The sequence below is a fragment of the Pogona vitticeps genome, chromosome 10, assembly GCF_051106095.1.
Source record: "Pogona vitticeps strain Pit_001003342236 chromosome 10, PviZW2.1, whole genome shotgun sequence".
Lineage (NCBI taxonomy): Eukaryota > Metazoa > Chordata > Lepidosauria > Squamata > Agamidae > Pogona > Pogona vitticeps.
In genome coordinates this window covers 8,138,763-8,159,821 of record NC_135792.1, presented here as the reverse complement: position 1 = coordinate 8,159,821, position 21,059 = coordinate 8,138,763, and the positions used below count along the sequence as shown (strand labels likewise).

The 21,059-nt window shown below is 45.7% G+C and overlaps 1 protein-coding gene across 1 annotated transcript; it reads left to right on the top strand.

The window, feature by feature from the left end:
- Positions 1-1,152: 1,152 nt before the first annotated feature.
- Positions 1,153-19,504, top strand: COTL1 (coactosin like F-actin binding protein 1). The gene is made up of 4 exons (XM_020801937.3): positions 1,153-1,680; positions 2,394-2,476; positions 14,024-14,181; positions 17,110-19,504. Exons 1-4 carry the CDS (start codon positions 1,604-1,606, stop codon positions 17,218-17,220), a joined length of 429 nt encoding a protein of 142 aa, XP_020657596.1. The 5' UTR covers positions 1,153-1,603; the 3' UTR covers positions 17,221-19,504.
- Positions 19,505-21,059: the final 1,555 nt, after the last annotated feature.

Here is a 21,059-nt window from a genome sequence, read left to right as displayed (position 1 = left end):
TCACTGGGGGAGCGAGAGTAAAAGTGGGCAGAACTTCTTGTGGGCATCTGGTCTGGTTCTGGAAGCAGCCGATAAGATAGACCTCCCTTCCATGAGAGCATGGCTAAAAAGTTGTTCTGGGGGACTGGAAAGCGTGCTAATGTCTTTTTGGTGTGATCCAGTGAAAGGTGTTACTCAAGTCAAAATGTTTGTTTCTATCATATGTTTACATTGCTTCTTGCATTCTTGCCAGCTGGGCCCAGAACCTCCATGGATAGGGGCAGCGTATCTCACAGGGATCTTGGGAGGCTCATGTGGGGAAGAGAGCAATGCATGCACGCTGCCTTCCGTCCCCTGGAGAGAAGTTAAGATGTTGATGATGAGGAGGAGGATGATACAAAAAGGCATCTGGCCCCAAAAGGCACGTGTGTGTGTGTGTGTGTGTGTGTGTGTGTGTGTATCCTTTACATATACATGTTTACATTATTTATAAATATTTGCATTAAATATACATAAATGTCTTCTTTACCAGCCAAGGTGCCCTTGAATGACAATGAAAACGAACAAGGGCTGGCCCGAGAGATCACCCGATCCTTCTCCGGCCCCCCCACCAAGGCTCGCCCCCACTTCTGCCAGGGAACGGGGCTTCGTTGCCACAGCAACCTCTGCGCTAAAGCCCAAGGGCAGATCTAACAAAGATCGGACCGTGTGCCAAGTGGAGGGCTGGGGTAACTCTCTCATATATGTATATAGGTGTCTGTGTGTGCACGAAGCCGTTTCAAAGACACACACACACACACACCCCTTCCCTCCGTTGGCCTCCTGGAGCGCTGGTTGCATCCGAGGAATCCTTAGCGATGTTGAGAAAGAAAGAAAGAAAGAAAGAAAGAAAGAAAGAAAGAAAGAAAGAAAGAAAGAAAGAAAGAAAGAAAGAAAGAAAGAAAGAAAGAAAGAGGGGGAGTGGGAGGGAAGAAAAGACCACCAGTTTTCAGAAGAGAGGGGTGGTATTTTAAAAAAGCTTCAAGGATGGAGGAGGAGGGGGAGAAAGGCGGTCCCCTCCCCCTCCCTTCCCCTCCCCAGCCCCTTCCATAAGGGGAGGGACCAATTGAAAGAGGCTGAGCTTTTTTTTCCCCTCCCCTCCCCACTCCGGCAGGGAAGGGGTTAAAGCGGGGATCGGCTGCAGCGCCTGATCCTTTCAGCTCCGGCGGGTCGCGAGCGGGACCGGCTGCAGCAGAAGGCTGCCTCCGACTCTTCTTGGGTCGATCTCCCCCCCTTTTTTTCCCACCCCCCCCCCGTCTCTTCAACATCTTCGGGGCATCATCTCCTCCCCGAGCAAAGCCGGTCCTCGGGCGGAGGAAAGGCATCTCTCCAGGGAAAGGGGGGGGGTCTTTTTGGTAACAAGATTCCCCCAGCAAAAAGAAAAAAAAAGGACCGTCGGTTTTATTTTACTTTAAACGCATCCCTCCCCCCTGCCCGCCTGCCCGCCCTGTCGGCTCTCCTTTCCCTCTGTCGTCATTGCTCCGGATCTCACCTTCCTTTTTGCGCAGCCAGCCCGCCCGCCAGCCACCCCCGGATCGCTCCCTCTCGCTCTCTCTCTGCCTTGGAGAGATCGCCCGCCCGCGAGATGGCCACGAAAATCGACAAAGAAGCGTGCCGAGAGGCTTATAACCTGGTGAGAGACGACAGCAGCGAGGTGAACTGGTAAGGTGCCGCGTTGGAGGGCTTAAAAGACAATTTAAAAAAAAATTCTATTATTCTTTGGAAAAGAAAAGGGTCGCTTGGGAACCAGCGCTCCCTCCCAAGCCTTCAGGTCCAGCTTTGCCACACCCCTAGGATCGGCCTTTTTTTGGGGGGGGGGGGGTGTCGAGGGCCCCTTGTCTTGACCAGCAGATAGAATTGCTTGGAAAACCTGCAGTAATGACCAGGTCTTTTCAGACAGCTGTTAGGAGGGTGTGGGTGTGTAGTTGTTTTTTTTTTAACTTGCTGGAGACAAATGGAGGTTGGGGATCGTACTGGGTGAGCCCAAGATTTTTTGCTGCCTGAGGTACAGCAGCAAATGTTGGCCTCTATCCCCCCCTCCGCCAAGGTTTCTAGAACACAAAGTCAAGGCAATCTTTGCTTTGACTCATGAGGCAGGGAGTTCCCCAGACGGCAGCAAAATATCTTCACCATGAATTAAGTAAGGAATGTTTTGCTGACCTTTTATGACACAGGAGGCAACCACTTCAGTGGACTGACCCTGTAATCCCTTGGCTTCTGTTAAGTCCCGGGGGGGGAGGGGGAAGAGCAGAAGTTTATATAAAGTTAAAACCCAAAGATTACACATACAAACACACTCCATGCAGAAACATAGGGCTGGCACCTTATTTTTTTTTTCCTGATGCCCTTCCTTTTTGTCTCCCACCTTTTCCAAGGGTGACATTTAAGTACGACGGGCCCACGATCGTTCCGGGACATCACGGAGTTGATTATGAGGAGTTTATAAGGCAATGTACAGGTGAGGCCCGGATTTACTTTCTCCTAACGATGAGGTCACTGATGCAGGCTGAAGTCAGACGTTAGGATTGCGAAGGAGAGGAAATCTGGTCCCCCAAATCTCCTTTCCTTTGAGAGGGGTTGGAGTGTCTGGCTTTTCGGATTCTTGCCCAGCTCTGTGTAAGCCGCCTGGTGGAATGATCTCATCCAGCTAATCTGTCTTTTGTCTCAACCCTGCACATAAATTGGGAATCCTCCCCCACAGGAAAAAAAGAAAAAGAAAAATCTCTCTCTTTCTCTCTCTCTGCCACCCTCCATTTTATCTAAACTATAAGTGCTAGGATAGAGGTATAGCCAGACAGTCCATGAATACAAGCCAGGATTGTCGGGGAGGTAAGACCGTGGGCTCTTTTGAAGAAGAAAGGCGGGAGGAAAATATTTTAAACAAACAAACCAATAGACTCATGTAAATGTTAGGAAATCATTTTGGGGAGTTTTCACGTTTGATGCTTTTGTCGCATTTTCATAGCTTTGGTAAAGATCTTGTCCGAAATGTTAAAGAGTGAATTAATTTTTAGGTAGGAAATGTCTTTAAAAGACAAGACGTTTTGTCCATGGTCACGTTAAGTCTTGGAGATGTAACAAAATCCTTTGTGCTTGTTTTTTTAAAAAAATAAATAATACAAGCCATGCAGGAAATGGAGTTTCATATAGATGATACTGGCAGCAGCTTTCATCAGATGCAGACCATCTCTTTTGAATGATGATGAATGCGGGGCTATGATGCGCTCATTGGGCCAGAAGTGTTAGCTTCGTAAATTTGTCTCTTGAACACGGGCGCATCCATTAAACTCTGTGTGACCATCTGCATTTACATGGAACTTGGGTCTTAGTGTAAATATACAGTGGGGGCTTGATTTGAGAACTTAATCCATATTGGAAGGCGGTTCTCAAGTCAAAAAGTCTGTAAGTCAAGTCTCCATTGACCTACAGTGCATTGAAAACCGATTAATCCCGTAACAGGCCGTTTTTGTTCCATTTTGTTTTTTTTCTGGTCTGTAAGTCAAATCTCAGTCTGCAAGTCAAACCTAAATTTTGCGGCCAGAGAAGTCTTTAACTCAAAAAGTCTGTAAGTCAAGGGTCCACTGTATAGTCTGGATAAGCCTAAACGTTTGAACATTAGATACTCTACTTCTCCCATAAAACTGGCTGGATAGGTCAGTGAGTTAGGTCTCTGGCCATGACACCAGAGGTTCAGAGTTCAATTCTCCGCTGTGCCTCCTGGGAGAAAAGCCAGCCTGTGTAGCCTTGGGTGAGCTGTACAATCCCAGGATGCTCCCATAAGAAGGGAATGGTAAACCAAATCCGAGTACTCTGTATCTAGAAAAGCCTGAAAAGGGTTGCCATAAGTGAGAATTGGCTTGATGGCACACATTGATATCCCCCTTTTAAAAGGTGTTAATTAAAATGTATTTATACCCAATTTTGCTGTTACCGTGCCTTCAAGGAGAACTTACGCAACTACCATACATCTCATTTTATGAAATTCTAAGTAAATGTATTAATGTTAGGCACAGTGGAGTTTATTCCCGAGAAAATATGCATAGCCTTGCTCTACAAAACCATTCATGATGACATTAAAAGGCACAGCTTATCCAACTACAATCAACTTTCTAAAAATGGCGAAAGTACCTAAATAACCTTTAAAACAACAAAAGCAGCAACTGCAAATGCTGAGGAATGTTGGCTTGGCACAATTTTGGCTTGGCATGTGAAAGATAAAAAGGTAAGTGCCAAATGAATATTTCTAAGGAGGTTATGGAACAGTCTTGAGTGCCTCATTGAAAAAGACCTATTCCCTGTCCAGAAGTTGGGAAATAGTTCCCAGAAGTTAGTTTTCCAAGTTTTACTGTGGTCTCTGACATTGAAAGATCATTGAGGTGAAAAGAGAAAGTGTTGCTTGAGGTGTGTTTATAAGTTGTTGGACTTCAGAGATTTTGGGCAAGTCATGAAGACTAGCTTCTCGAAAAGATCCACATTCATTTTGGATCTCAAACCAATGCCCTGAGCTTATGCAGGGAAGATGTCAATTTCACTCCCATGGTCAATTTCCAGGTGGTTCTTTTTAAAAGCTCTTATGAAATTGACATGCACTGAAGTATTGGAATAAAATATTGGCAAGAGGTCAGCACGGGTTGCCTCAAAAGCTGTTCCCAAACAGTAAAATGGGAGGAAGAACAAAATGTCTTCTAAAGCAGGGTTAGTCAACCCCTGGTCTGTGGCCCCGTAACGGTCCGTGGGCTTGCTGGAACTGGGCTGCGGATGCGGATCTTCACCACCCCCGCACACATGCGTGGTGGGCGTGTCACAGGGTGGGGTGTGTCATGCTCGAGGTGGGCGTGTCGGTGCCCCGCATGGAGCTTTATCCTCCCAACTGGTCCACAGCCCCAAAAAACTTGGGGACCGCTGTTCTAGAGGCATCATCTTCCCTTGCCTTGAGTTGTGTACAAGAATCAAATGACTTTGTCTCTTTGCATTAGGCCACATTGGCTCACACTCTTCCCATAGAGAGAGAGAGAGAGAGAGAGAGAAATGGAGAGCAAAAGCCACAGCATTGCCAGTCTGGCCTATGCTGTCTTGTTGTGTCAGGTGCATCTGTTTGCTGGAAATGGCATTTTCGTTTAGACTGTGTGTGCATGCATACAAGGAGAACAGCATCACAGCTGACTTAGATTTGCCAAGTGCAGGACAGAAGAGATGTAATCTGCAGATAAGCACACCCTATCCTCGCAGTGGCAACTGCAGCCTCATAATACCTTTTCAGCTGGTGCGATTTTAAATAGATTGCCGACAGCACAGTCAGTTAGTTTCCAGAGCTACACAGAACATTCTGTTCCTTGGAGAAGATTGTATGCCTGCCCATTGCAAAGGAAAACCTTTCCTTCCCTTTTCATTCATTCATTTCATTTTTATTATTTGTAACCCACCTTTCTCTCCAGGAGGGCCCAAGACGACTTACATTACTGAACAGGAAATATTCAAAGCTAAACCATACAATAAATTATGACAATATTAGAAAGCAGTTAAACAGGTATCCTCTTAAGACTAATACATAAAAATCACTGGGTACAATTTTAAAACTCTCTCTCTCACACACACACACCCTCTGAGGCAGCCAGTTACTGAAGAAAAGCCTGCTTGAAAGGAAAGGTCTTTGCCTGCTTGTGGAGGGACAACAAAGAAGGGGGCCAGCCTGGCTTCCTTGTGGGAGGGAGTTCCAGAGTCTAGAAGCAGCCACGGAGAAGGCCCTGTCTCGTGTCCTCACGAAATGCACCTGCGAGGGTGGTGAAGCTGAAACAAAGCCCCCCCCTGATGATCTCAATGACTGGGGGGGAGAGGATCCTGTAGGAAGATGCAGTCTTTCTTATGGCTAAGAGAGTCGTGAATCATATGCCCGCCCCCTGTGACGAATTCTCCCAAGCCCCGAATGCTAGGAATCAATCATTTCCCTATTAATTTCTTCCGTTTATTTTGCCGAGCGTCGGCTGTGCTTTGATATATTCCCCCCCCCCCTTCACAGAGACACTTCATTTTTTGCTGGGGAGTGCAGTTCCTGTTTTTCCTTTAGATTCAGAATAACAAAGCCAAAACAGAATGGCTCAGCAGGGAGGGAGGGAGGAGGAGGTGGTGTGGAGCTTTGTGTCAGAGACAGCTGGTTTGATGGATGACTGTGTACCATAGCCTTGGAGGAATGGATGCCTATGACAATGATCACTCTGCCGGCTTTCTCCTACCTCCAGCCAGGAACATGGGTTGGTTATGATGGGTTTTGTTTATTTGTTTTCCCCAAATCTTCCCCATCAGATATCATGGACAACTACAACTGGGTAGCGTTCACATGAGCAAAGAAAAGACAAGGGCCTTTCCCCCCAGAATGTGTGCATCTTTCCTGGGTTGTCCACACACACTTTATGCAATGGGATTTATTCCTCTTAAGAAGAGCTGCACTCAATGCAGGCATACAAGTAGAGTCTTACCCGCTTTTGTTTCCTCAAGAGGAAGGGAACTCCCCCCCCTTTTTTAGACAGGAATTATAATCATCATTTGCTGTCAAGTCGGTTCTGACTTAGGGTGACCCTTTTCCAGGTTTTCCAGGGAGAGGATACTCAGAAACGGTTTGTCATTCCCTTTTTCTGTGGGTGCCCGGGGATTGTGCAGCTTGCCCAAGGCTACATAGGCTGGATCTTCTCCCTGGAGGCATAGTCGGGAATCAAACTCCCAACCTCTGGATCTAAACTACTGAGCTATCCAGCCAACTCTCAGTTAGACAGGAACGGGGTGGGATGGGGAATATGTGATTAGGAAGGTTATCATTAGTAAGATTATCCCATTGTCAGTGGAATTCTGGGGGTTGTAGTCCAAAAAAAGGTTACATTTCCAAGCTTTGCTCTCAGTTCCAGAGGGCAGGTAGCAGGATGAGAATCCGTTGCTGGAGAGCATGAGTGGGAGAGAGTGATACTGTATTCAACCCTTGCTTTTGAGATTTTCATTGGGGCACCTGGTTAATTATGGGCTCAGTAGGCATTGGATGTCATCTGCCAGGGTTCTTCCTATGCCCTTCCAGCTGTAGGCTGACTCCAAGGTCATGGCCAGCTTGCTTCTGCATGCCAGATCCTAGGGAGCACGAGAAAGACGGATGGAGCAAGTGAGATGCCACAGCTCAACATTTTGGTTGAACGGTTCCTCCTTGCTCTGGTCATGAGTTGCCAATGCCTGATGTTCTGCTTGTAGGTTTCCCATAGCCACTCAACTGGCCACTTGGGAACAGAGGCCAGTGCTCTGGATCCATCTATAACAAAACCATTGAATCAGATGCTGAGTGTAAGTCAACACTTGTTTAATAATAGTCATGCGCTGTCAAGTCAATTCTGACGTAGGGCAACCCTTTCCAGGGTTTTCTCCATACAGAATACACAGAAGTGGTTTCCCAGTTCTGTTCTTCTGGGGGCGCCCTGGGATTGTGCAGCTTGCCCAAGGCCACCCAGGCTGGCTGTACTCACAGGAGGTCCAGTGGGGAATCAAACTCCCAACTTCTGGCTCTGCAGCCAGAGACCTAATCCACTGAGCGTTCCAGCAGCTCTCACATCTCATTTGTTCAGTGAGTCTCCTCTGTTGGGGAGTAGCAACTGGATTTCAGACAGATTGTTGCCATACAAGATCCCTACAATTGAGCAGGGATCTTGTATGGCAATGAAACGGGCCTTTGAAGAAAGAGTGGGGTGTGTGAGGTGTGTTGTCTTCTGATGAACCCAAGGTGGTATACATGGCTTCCCCCCCTCCCATTGTTCTAGCCTGAAAACATCCCAGAAGGCCATATTGGCAGAATACTGATCCCAGGCCATCCCAGGAATTTCATGTCTGAATAGGAATTTGAACCCAGGTTTTGTGTTCTCTTAGTCCAACGTTCTCACTGCTTTACTATGCTGGCTGAGCCCATCGCATCTGCAAGATGCTTTGATTAAGCATTTGCTTGATGGGAACAAGCCCACTAAGTGACCACATCCTAGGAGGCAACGTTCATGGGGGTTGGGTTTGTTTGCCTTGCAGAATAGATGATTAAGAGGCAATATCATGGCTGCCCTCAAATATTTCAAGGGAGGTCACTCTGATGACAAAGCACATTTGTTTTCCATTGGTCATAACAAGACCTGAACCAATGTGTTTGGTTGCAAGAAAAAGATGGTGACTCAGTATTAGTAAGAACTTCCTGCTTGGCAGCAGAACAGTGATCCACAGAAGGTGGCAGAATGTCCTCCGTTAGAGGCTCCCAAGCTGCTGCAGAATGACTGCCTATCAGGGATGCTGTACTGCAACCTTCCAGCATTCACAAATAGCTACACTAGACCAGGAATTCTCAGGTCTACCGTTTTGGACTAGAAATGGCCACAAACCTTGGTTTGGAGTTTGTGCTGGTTCATGTCACATGTTCCCTTTCCCCACTTCACCCATCCCAGCCAACTCCCCCACTAACCAGCTGCCACATGCTGTTTTTTTCCTGCTCTTCATGCAATCATCCAGTCACAGCAGGAGCACGGGCGTCCCTTCTCTGCCTCCTCCAGCAGCTGCCCACTCAGATGAGGAAGCAGGGCAGGGATTCCTGCAGCGCTAGGTTTGAATGGAGAGCTGCTGGAGGAGGCAAAGAAGGGAACCTTTGTTGAACATTTCAGATTTTGGGTCAGCTCATACAGGAGGAGATATTTTTATTTTCTTCTTTATAAACTAGTCCCAAGATAGATCAGGCTTTGAATAGCAACTCCTTGAACTTAGCTTGGATGCTAGAAGTCCCAACCGTGTACATCACTGCCAATTTAATGCTGAATGTGGCATTTCACTGTAGTATCTAAGCATTTTTCAAGGACAGTCCCAGGTACATTGCATTACAGTAGTCTAATCAGATGCTGCGCTCTGCTTTTCTGCAGCCATCTCCTTTGCTCTAAAATGTTCCTCCTCCCACCATTTTTTATCCACTCAAATCCCTTCCTTAAACCGGCCGAAATGTCTTTGAAGCTAGCAAGCAATCAACATCATCCTGTTTCAAGAAGGATGACTTTTGCAGGGTGCTTTGACTCCCTGTTGGCTTTGTGTGCTTTAATGAAGGATTTAACTCAAAGCTTTGGAGGCACTTCATTATTTTGCTGGCGAGGGATGGCGCCAGTCCAGAGGCAGCATTAACTATATGCTCTTTCCACATCTTGAGCCATCAATCCACTCTGAAATTTGGGGAAATTGCAACCCGCATCAGAAATAGCCGTAATAACCTTCCGTGCCTTTCCATCATCATATCTTTTTTTTAAAAAAAATGTGTTCATAATTGGGGTTAGAAATTAGGTCACTAAATGGAGAAAGGTATGCTTATGTAAAGCAATTTTAAAAATTAACACTGTTAGAGGTTAGGCTGATGCACCCAGTTCAATGTGCAGTATTCTTATTTTTAGCCAAGTTGAGAGAACAAAAGGAAAGCAGAGTTTGGACATTTCAGATATATATTTTTAACAAACGTTTTTGTGGATTGCAACCTAGTTCTTTGGATCCACGAAAGGCAGTGTTCAAGGCGCAGGGATACATGCCAGTGGGCATGGTTGCCTAGGGTAGGACTGAGTGAAATGAGATGTAAGGTAAAGGTTCCCCTTGGCAATTTTTGTCCAGTTGTGTTCGACTCTAGGGGGCGGTGCTCATCCCCGTTTCCAAGCCATAGAGCCAGCGCTTTGTCCAAAGACAATCTTTTGTGGTCACATGGCCAGTGCGACTTAGACACGGAACACTGTTACCTTCCCACCGAGGTGGTCCCTATTTATCTACTTGCATTTGCATGCTTTTGAACTGCTAGGTTGGCAGGAGCTGGGACAAGCGATGGGCACTCACTCTGTTGCGTGGATTCGATCTTACAACTGCTAGTCTTCTGACCCTGCAGCACAGGCTTCTGTGGTTTAGCCCACAGGAAATGAGATGTAAAAGGTGATAAACGTGTTACAAATAGAGATGGGCACGAACCAGAAAAAGGACGAATCGGGATGAGCCATGAACCACCCATGCACGCTGGGAAAAATGAATTCATGATCATGTTGGGGGGGCGTAGATTCTAAATTAGGTCACTATAGCACTTATCATAGCAGATAGGGAGGTGACAGGGGCCTTAGAATCTACGAATGAAGTGGTTTCCCCTTCCCTTCTTTCAGGGGTGGTCTGGGACTGTACAGCTTGCCCAAGGCTACCAAGGCTGGCTCTTCTGAGATGCACAGTGGAGAACTGAACTCCCAACCTCTGGTTCCACAGCCAGAGATATATCTCACTGAGCTATCCAGACAGCACTGCCTCTATTAGACCACTGGAAAAAAAACACACACAAATGCTGGCTTTTGGCTCATAGTTGTGAATTTTTTTAGTGGTCTACTAGAGCTATTCCCTCCATGCCTTTGGATGGGGTGTACAAAGGCCACCTATTTCCCCCCCCCCTCCTTTTGCTTTCAAGAGATTGTCTTAGCTGAACTCAAGACTGATTTGTGTCTCATAGTCCTTTGGGGGAAAAAACCATTTAGGCTAGGCACGAAGCAACAGCAGCTACAAAAGAAAAAGAAAGTGTAGTGTGTTAATAAATGTAGTTTGCCAAAAAAAAAGCCCTTTTCCCTATTCAAGCCATTGATGACAGGAAGGAATTTGTGAATTTAGCCTCTCCACTCACCCTTTCCAAGCATCTTTTGAAATCCCTCTGATTTGGTATGAGGCTTTTTCCTCCTCTGGCTTTCTCCTGTTACTGTCTGGAGAGTTTCAAGGGTTAAACATTGTTCTGTGGGCTGGGGTTTTTTAATCTTCCTCCCATTCTCTGCTGCTGGGAGCCTTTCTCTTTAATGTTTACTGTAAGGCTGCAAGAAATGAAGCAAGATGAGCCTTCCTTATGGTAATGATTTGTGGCTGGATTTCTCATTGACAGGCTGTTCCTGTGTATCTGCAAATCATTCCCCACCTCCACCCTCTCCCCTTTTCTTCGCCTTTCCAAATATACTCCCCTCCCAAGCTGTGAGGCAGATGCCATCTTACTTTCTTCTCCACTTCCTTGTGGCCATCTGGTACTCAGACGTGCTTTTCTTAGGACGTGGGTGGAGTAAACCAAAATCTCTTATTTGAATTCTTTTCCGTAGCCTGCTTGGTTTCCACTCGCCTGTGCACGCACCACGCACACATCTTTCTCTACGTACCCCATCTCAGTTTCCTTCCTCTTTTTTTTCTCTGTTGAATTTTAAAACTGTAAGCCCCTTGGGGCAGGGAGTGTCCCTCTAACCTGTTGTAAAGCACCCTGCCCTTGCAGGATGAGGAATATCACTGACTGATAAGTGAAAAATGGACTTTAGCCCAGCTGATTAAAGCTGTATGTCTTTCAGGTGTTGGTTGTGTGATTAACTTTTTATGTACTAAGGTGCATCCGTGGGAAAAGGAGGTCTCTGGGTGTAGAGCTTGAGGAAGTTATTTTTTCAACTAACAACTCCCAGAAATGGGAGTCTGAAGAACTGCAGTCTGGCTGTGCTGGCTGGGAGGTCCTGTTCAGAAAAGAAAAGAAAGAAATAATGAATGAATGAATGAATGAATGAATGAATGAATGAATGAATGAATGAATGAATGAATGAATGAATGAATGAATGAATGAATAACTTTTTCCACACTCTGTTTAGGTCTCAGTAAGAGAACAGTTCTTTTAGCTTCAATCCTTAAGATACCTAAGGGGATTCTATTGGATGCAGTAGGACTTGCTTCTGTGTAAACATGCAGAGAATTACCCTGTAAATCTCCTGAGCTGCTCCTTATTAGCAGAACTGCCTTTCCTGGTAACTCATAGGGAAACGAAACAGGTTATCAAACGTTTATCTTAATTTGTAGGTTGCATTCTAGGAGCAAGCCTGCTAGGTTTCAAAAATGATCATCGTGCACTGTCCAATGAATCTTGACTTATGGCAACCCTTTCCAGGGTTTTCTAGGTAGAGGATACAGAGAAGTGGTTTACTGTTCTGTCTTATTCTGGGACTGTGCAACTTGGCGAAAGTCACGCAGGCTGGTTCTGCACCCAAGAGGCAGAGGGGGGAGAACTGTGGCTTTCTGGCTGTTGTTGGGCTGCAACTCTTGTCAACGCAAGACTCCCCCAGCCAAGGAAAAGGGGTCCTACAAGTGGCCCTTCAACAACATCTGAAGGGCGAAAAGCTACCCAGCCCCATCTTAAGGGAAGCAGGAAAAAAGATGGCACATGTAACTGGTCTCATCCTGATTTTGTCTCTGGGTGTGCACAGTGCAGAAAACGGGGGCCGCATTTCCTCTTTAGACAGAAAGTTGCATCCGTAGGATAAAAGCTTCCTTCCAGACTTGCTGAAATGGCAGCCAGCTTTTCACAAGACAGATTCAAAAATACTCTGGGTGGGTATGGGAGGATATGAGGAAAGTTCCCTTAAGAATTAATAGTTCGTTTGAGGGCAAACGAGAGAGAGAGAGAGAGAGAGAGAGAGAGAGAGAGAGAGAGAGAGAGAGAGAGAGAAACCTTATGGTTTCAGGGATGCGTCTGCATGGGGTGTGATTAGCGATCAGCCAGGCGCCTTCTGGAAGTCTTGGACTGCAATCATCCTCAACTAGCATACTAGCATGCACTCTGTTTGGGGGTTATGGGAGCTGTGGTCCACCACATCTAAATACTGATGCCTGCTTGAAGGAGGTTTTCCTTCAGTCAGTTTGAATACTGACGTATAAAATAAAATAAAAAATTGTGGTTCTAAACATTAGGCGGAGAGATGCACACACGTATCCTCCACATCTGGAGAAAACATAATTAAAGGAGAATAATGGACTCGTGCGCTCAAGATCTCATATGCTGCCAGAAGTGAACCTAAGTAGGTAGAAGAGAAGTGGTTCTCCTTCCCATAGTTTGCATAAGTTCCTTTTCTGGAAACAGACCTGTTGGCATCCCTCTGCCCCAGGCCTTAGTGGCTGGGGAAATCTGGGAATAGTAGTCTTAAAAGGCAGCTTTTCTCGACGCTGATCACGAAGAGCACTGCCTTTGATTCTATGTGACAAGCAGGTATTCTTAATTAGCAAGGGGGCAGGGAAGGTTGTAGTCTCCAAAAGTAACTTTTTCAGATTCTATTCCTTTCCTGCCTTTGTCTCTTTCCTTCTGGCTACAGCCAGTTCATTTGCTGGACAGCTCGGTGGTTCAGGCTGTGGAGCCAAAGGTTGGGAGTTCAATTCCTCACTGGGTCTCCTTGACAGGGAGTGGACTGGATGATCCAGAGGGTCCCTTCCAACTCTGCAATTCTAAGATTATTATTAGTTTGTTTGCTTGTTCGTTCTTCTGCAATTTGGGGAAGGGGTGGGTATGCAGCCCCCAGCCATTTCTGAAATTTGGCTGAACCTTGTCCACTCATTGATATAGATCAATGACTCTTAACCTGGGTGGCTCAGCCCCATCCAGGATGTGATGCACAAATCTGGGGGAGGGAATCAATTGGCTTTTTTTCTCCCTTGATATTAATCAATTCCTTCCCCTCTCCTGTGAGACTAGGTAGCCCCAGCCCTAGAGTGTTTTTTTTTTTTTTTAAACTGGCCTACAAGTGTAGCTTTCCTTTCTGGATCCCAAGTGGTCTTAAAAGACTTTTCCACTGCAAAGTTCTTTACAGTATTCATGTGTCTGCAAAGCTTCCGAAGGCACCGAAAGTCAACCCCTCCTATCCTGAAACAGGGTGCAAACAAAGCACACCCCCGAGGAAGGTCCCTTAAGGAGGAAGTTCCATATTTTCAACATGGCTAGAGAAGGGCTCCTATTGAATGTCTCCATGCACTGTCCCTTAACCAGATGATGGCCTCCATGAACGTGCTTAATATATGACTAGACCAAGTAAGCCATCCTTAAGGCCTCTTCCAGAGCCCAGATGGTTGTGCAGGCCTCTTGCATTCATAAACTGCTCAGTTAAGGGGTTCCAAAAGGCAAGTACCATTCCTCCAACTTCATAACCGTTTCCTCCCTTTCTTCTCCATCAAGATGATATTCGGTTGTTTGGCTTCGTCCGATTCACCACTGGAGATGCCATGAGCAAGCGGGTCAAGTTTGCCCTGATCACATGGATCGGTGAGAATGTCAGTGGCCTGCAGAGAGCCAAAACAGGGACCGACAAGACTCTGGTGAAAGAAGTAGTACAGGCAAGTATTCTGTTTTCTTTTATTTGGTTTGTTACATTTATGCTCTGTTGAGCGTCCACCTTCGGTGCAGCTACAAGGAGACTGAAAGCTTCCACTCTCATTTTATTTTAGATAGCCTGAGTTTACTGTTGTCTCTGAATCCCAACCTGTAGATAAGGTTAATTATGCTAGTTAGTGAAATATGCCATAAACCATGATTGAGAATCAGAATGTTTCCACTAACTATAGTTAAAGTTAACCCAGTTAGACTGTATTCCAATGTCATAACAAGCCACCATTATTTTAAATTAAAGCAGGTAGTGAGTGGGCCACATGTGGCCCCCATGTCCTTAGTTGTGACTCCTTTGATGTTGAGTGTTGCAAATGGCAGCACTCACTATCCCTCTAAATACAGTGGTGCCTTGCTTAATGGGTGCTCCATTTAGCGATGAAATCGCTTAATGACGACTTTTTCAGAGCGTTTTGTGCTTCGTTTAGTGATGGTCCCTATGGGTGATTTTTGTTTAGCGATGGCTGGGACCATGATTCGCATAGCGATTAAATTTTGGGTCCCTTGTTTCGCTTAACGATGGTTTAAACAACCCCATGTTTGCTGTTTTTAAAATGTTTTCCTGTTATTTATAAAGTTAAAGTTTACTGTTAAAAATGTTTGAAATCATAAAGTGCACTTAATAAACCCTTTGTTAACCAAATTTGACTTTGTTCTGACTTTTTTAAAATTTGTTGTTGTATTTTTCCCCCCATTGAGATGCATTGAATAGGCTTCAATGCATTTCAATTGGGGAACTGCATTTCACTTAGCGATGTTTCCTATGGCGATTTTCACTTAAGGACGGCAATTCGTTCCTATTGGAACGGATTATCCGGTTTTCAATGCATTTCAATGGGAAACCGCGTTTCGCTTAGCAATGAAATCGCTTAGCAGCGGTTTTTTCGGAACAAATTAACATCGCTAAGCAAGGCACCACTGTAAGGTGTCTCTTTCCACCCACCAGGCTTACAAGTTGATCCATGTTTCTAGGAGCACAAATCTGCTCATAAGCAAAGGACACAGCCTGTTTCAAGGCAAAATGGCACAAGTGCTGCTCTTTTGGCTCTCATGCCATTGAATTTCGAAAGAAAGATCCACGGCAGTGGCCACAGGAGTGCGTGGTGGCCTGATACCAGTTTTTTGGGGGAAGAATGGCTCCCAGAAGGCAACCATCTGTGCTCCAATTGGAAGCAATTTCATCATTCCTTACAGCTGTAGTGGAAGAGGGAGAACCAGGGAAAGCCCATAAGTACCGTTCCTAGGTTTTGGACATCAGATGGACACCTCAAGCAGTTGCTAAGCTTTCCTGGCTGTCCATGGGAGGAGACAAGTCTCTGAGTGAGTTGTGACAAAGGAGGAGAAGGTCTGATTTTTGGCTATGAAGTGGCTTTGTAGCCTGCATGGGATGCTTCTCATCTTTGACGGAGACCACCAGAAGTGGGAGATGGTCTTGTCCACATAGTACTTCCCCCAAAGATGTGGAACACTTTCCAGCCTGAGAGCATCATTTCATTTCTGAGTCTTGCCCAGGCGCTGTGTTCCATTAGTGGGTGGAGCCAAATAGAAAAAGGGTGGAGCTAAAGAGGCCAGGATATTTTAATGCATTCCTATTGGATGGAGCTAAATCTACAGAGAAGCACTTCAGACCTTTTGGAACGGGGGTGGAGGGAGCCCCATAATAGCTGGGGAGGACAGCTGGGCACCCTGTCTTTTGCTCCCAAGGACCTCAGTGTCGCCCCCCCCCCCATGGCTTGATCCAGATTTAGCCAAATGGGCCAATACTGGGCTAGATGTGACTCTCTGGGAATCTGGTCTACAGGATGTGGTCACTGTCAGTGCCATATCGCCTTTGAAACCATTAGTGGTCCATGGCTGTTGTCATTTTGACCAAAGGCACAAGGACCATGTCTAAATGCATGAAACTGGCCATTTTCTAGAATGCAACATATGCCTGGATTATGAACAGTCCCTCAGAAACACCAGCAGGTTAAAACAAAATGGTAGCTATGTTTATTCCTCTATGTGTTGAGGGCGAGAATAAACAACGGATTCGTTAGCTGATGAGAAGAAAACGTGTTTGGAAGCATGCTTTCTTTGGCAGATTTTGCAATGGTGGGTTTTGTGTTTTTTTGAAGAAGTCGCTTGTTATTGTTGTGTGAAGCAATTCAGGTTCTTGCTGCATCGCAGCTTCCTGCCCCCAAAATAAATGGCCATGCTTGTTTGTGGTACCCGTACGCTCCGGAATGAAGACAAAAGCCACGATTCATTCCTAGGGCACGATTAGGGTCAAGAATGGAAGGGCAGCGAGCTGGGGGTGGACAGAGGCTAGCTTGAGAGGCGGGCCGTCTCTTGGAAATTTATGCCTCAGGCCCGTTATTTCTGAGAAGCAGGGGACTTGTTTCTGCATGAAAGAGACAGCGTGGAATTTCATGCCTGTGTCTCAAGAAGACAAGAGCTGCTCATAACACCTTCTCCGGGCAATGAAAGAAAAGGGGGAAAAAAACCCCCATAAAATACCTCTGTTAGGTCTGTGAACATTCGAAACAGAGTACCAATGAATTAAGTAATCTCAGCCAATGGGGGAGGCAGATGGATAACTGAATGTTTTCCCTCTTGTCTTTTCTGCTCTTGTATAAGATTGCTACTCTTAGGCTCACTTCCTTGCTCCTTCTTCCTTTGTCTAATAGCAGCTCCCAGGGTGTTTATACCATTTTAGTAATGACAAATTCACTACTAGGCTGCTGGACTTTACCAGTATAAACACCAAAGAAGCTTAATAGAAAACTACCAGTTCTTATTTCCTCCTGGAAAAAATGCAGAAGCCTCTCGAATGCCACAATCCTGACACCCCTGCCCTTCTCCTAAACAATGTGCTCTGCTTCCTTTTTCTCCCGCAGAATTTTGCCAAAGAGTTTGTGATCAGCGACCACAAGGAGCTGGACGAGGACTACATCAAGAGCGAACTGAAGAAAGCCGGGGGTGCAAACTACGACGCGCAGGCAGAGTGAAAATTTTAAACATGCACTGTGCCTCCTGCAGCTGCCTGCCTGGCTTTGGGAAGGGAAGGAAAGGGAAAAAGCACAATTTTATCTCCAGAAGCAAAAGCCGGAGGCGAGTGAGAAGACGACGCTGCTTCCTTTTGTACATCTCCAGAGTGTCTTCTGGCCTCCCCGAAAGGACCTTGATTTCTCATTCCACCTGGCGCAGCGTTTCTTTCGTATCTGAGCTCTCCTTTTGACTTTCTTCTTTTTTTAAGGGAAAAAAAAAGTTTGCGGTCTTTCTCTTTTAACAAATGTTACGTGGGTACTTGGTTCCCCCATAGAGTGTTGGCTGTGAGACTTATCCTGTTGACGTTAGCCTGTTGCCATGTTCTGCCGAAATCCTGGTCTTACATCGGGAGCCTCCGTTGTGGCCCGGGAAGACCTGCATTTCTGGCTTAGGGTGCAATGATCCATTCTTATTTTTGTTTCTGTTCATGTAAATTTGCAGTTCATCTCCATCTGCCCCAGTTCAGCCACAATGTGCTCCCAGGAATCGGGCACACAAGGTTAATTAGATGAAGCCAGATCCCTTGCTTGCTTACTCAGAAGTAAATCCCACTGACATCTGTGGCTTGGATTCAATGATGGTCCCACTAGAGTAAAAACATAGTATCGTACTTATGCAGATCCCATTGATTCGATGGATCTAGTCTCCTTGGGAGCAAGAGCTGTCACTAAGGTTAAACAGCTGGAGCTTTACCCCATGGCACTAAAATCTAGAGACAAATCTGGTGGTGCATGTTAGAAAAATAAATGGGGATAAATAAGCTTTTCTTCTGGGGCAGATCTTCCAATTCTTTCATGGGAGGCTTGTGCCCATGTTTCATGACTAGTGGTGCCCCCGACAGTGGAACAATGACTAGTTATGGTTCTAGCTGGGGTCACACCAATTGGATTCATTGTCTTGTCTCACTGCCTCGGACATGCCTATTTAAAAGGAAATCCCATTGAAAGCACTGGGACTTAGTCCATAGAAACAAGCGTGAGATTACGCCAGTACTCCCAAATCAGGGTGCATGGGACTGTGGTCTAACACAGTGGTCCCCATCCTTGGGTCTCCAGATGTTCTTGGATTTCAACTCCCAGAAATCCTGGCCAGCAGAGGTGGTGGTGAAGGCTTCTGGGAGTTGTAGTCTAAGAACATCTGGAGGCCCAAGGTTGAGGACCACTGGTCTAACAGGACTGTTGGACTTGTTAAATCAGAGCTATTTTCAAGGGAATCCAATTTGGGGGGGGGTGTCCCCACTGAATGCAGGATTGCGTCCCTCAGGTTTTTAATGTCATAGCCTTCCAGCCTGATGCTAAGTACACGTACTAAAAAGTAATACCATCCACATCCAGGGGGACCTACTGTCAAGTCATTAGAATAAATCTAGTTCTTAATCTCTACTAATAACGCTCATGTGCCATCAACTCTATTCTGACTTACGGTGACCCTTTTTCGGGGTTTTCCAGGTAGACAGTACTTAGAGGTGGATGACCATTTCCATTTTCTGGGGGCACCCTGGCACTGTACAGCTTGCCCAAGGCTACACAGGCTGGCTCTTCTCCCAGAAAGCCCAGTGGGGAATTGAATGCTCAAATCCTGGCTCCACAGCCAGGTACATAATCCCTACTAGACTAGACTTACTGCACCTGCGGGAATACATGAATGTTCTTCCTATAGGTCTACTCTTGTTGGGATTTAAGATTGGATTTAAGCCAGAGTGCTTAGGATCCCTGTTTCATGCGTTAGGCTGCAATTTTATATGTACTTCCTTAGGAGTGAACCCCACTAAACACAGTGGGGCTTTTATTCAAACATAGGATTGGATGTTATTTTTCAAAACATGCAATGCTGAGATGAGCTCAAGCCAAGGCTATTCAAAGCGGTACCATGAGCCGAAATATCCACTAGTGACAATGTTGAAGAGTCGCTTCGAAAGGACATCATCTTGCCTTTTAAAGAGATAAGAAGGAATATAATTTGCCTTAACAAAATTGCTTGGTTTTGTGCTGTATGGGTTTATTTTCTCCCTTCTTCTCTTCTTTTTCCCTCCTTTTTAAAAAGTGCTTTTCTTTTTATTTGATGTTTTAAGAAATTGCTGTAACAGCAGTAAACAAGGGAACAACCACAAAAATCTCATCTTTTGATTGTACAGTTTTGTACATTTGTTGGCTTTTATTTTTTAAATCTTCCGATGTGGACATTGTCATGTATACAACAGTTGCCGCTGAGAACTTGCAGACAAATACAACATAGCGTTCCTTAGACTCTTGTGATGTGTTGCTGTTAGGGAACACTCCCTAGAGGTGTGGAAAAGAGGGGCTTGTGTCAAAATGAAGATAAGCCGTGTCAGAAGTCCCACCTCTTCGTACTGTATTCAGTTCCAGAGATGGGAAGGATTTATGGACCACAACTCCCATAATCCCAGTCATCATGGCCACAGGATACTGAGACTTATAGTCCAAAGACAAACCTTCCCATCTCTGGCTCTAAAGTCATAGGGCAGGTTAGGCTCACAAATGCCAACCAGTTTCAAGCCTTTTCGCTGATAATGGGCTAAATTCAAGGAGGTCTACAATCAGGAATTATAGTAGTTTGATACCACTTTTAACAGCCATGGTTCCATCCGTCTTTCATGGGGGGGGGGCTTCTGCCCATGCCTTGGAGCAGAGTGGGTGAGAGAGGGTGCCTTTTGACTGGGGTGCCAAGAAGGCTAGTTTGAGATTTGTAGTTTGGTGCAAGACTTCTGTATATTGTGTTTCACTCAATATCCAAGATCATTCAAGTGACTCCAACATGTTGCAACTCTGTAGGGTATCTGAAAATCTAGCTTAGATCTGTTGGAATATACGGGATCTATGTTACTGTTGAGTGGTGAGTCCTACAAACATCAGTAGGTCTAAAACTGGGACTAAAATTAGATGTCGTTTAAGGTCTCCCCAGCAAAGGACCTTGGAAATTAGAGGATGGCATTGACCTCCATCGTTCTCATTGCAACCTCACAACATTACAAAACCCTGAATTCCTTGGAGGAAGACAGCTGTGACTAATTAAGTAAGCCCAAACTCCTTTAGAGAGCTGCAGTGTAATGTTATGCATTATTTAGTCCTGCTGTGTTAATAGGATTTTCTGTCCGTTTTCGGCTGCAGGGTTGTATAATCCTATACATGATGCCCTGGGAGTAAGTGACTGTCTCCTAGAGAGGCATATAGGGTGGAAGTGGGCAATGTGTCAGTCTCCAGAGGTTATTGGACTGCAACGTCCAGCTGTGCTAGCCTGCGTCGGCTATGGTGAGGTGACCTGGGATCTGCAGTCCATAACAGGTGCCTCATCCTGATGTCTAGAACAGCAGCCTCTGCACATTTACCTGAAGAGTAAGCCTCCATTGAATTTAAGTGCACAAAAGGGACTCTGTTGGCATGCACATATCTTAGGAAATCTGATTTCTGAGCCAAAGTGCATGGGATTGCATTCTTAATGTAGATATTCTTAGAACAATGGAACACAATTCCTTTGGGTTGTTTTCATCTCCGAGGCCACGCTCCCTCTCTCGGGGACCACATGCTAGTGGTGAAAGAAAAGGGTGCTGAGACCGAGGTGCTGCCAGCAATTCAGGTCTTGATAGGTTGAGGGGAACAGAAAGGAGAGAAGAAGAAAAAAAGTCAAAGCTAGCAATTAATGGAGAAGAGAATGCTTTAAGGTGACAGGTGTGTGTGTGTGTGTTTTCTGGGCTGCCTTCTTTCCGCTACTAGCCTTCACCAATCAGGGGCCTTCCAGATGGAGAATTTAGCTCCCATTCTCCTCAGTCAGCAAAGGCCAT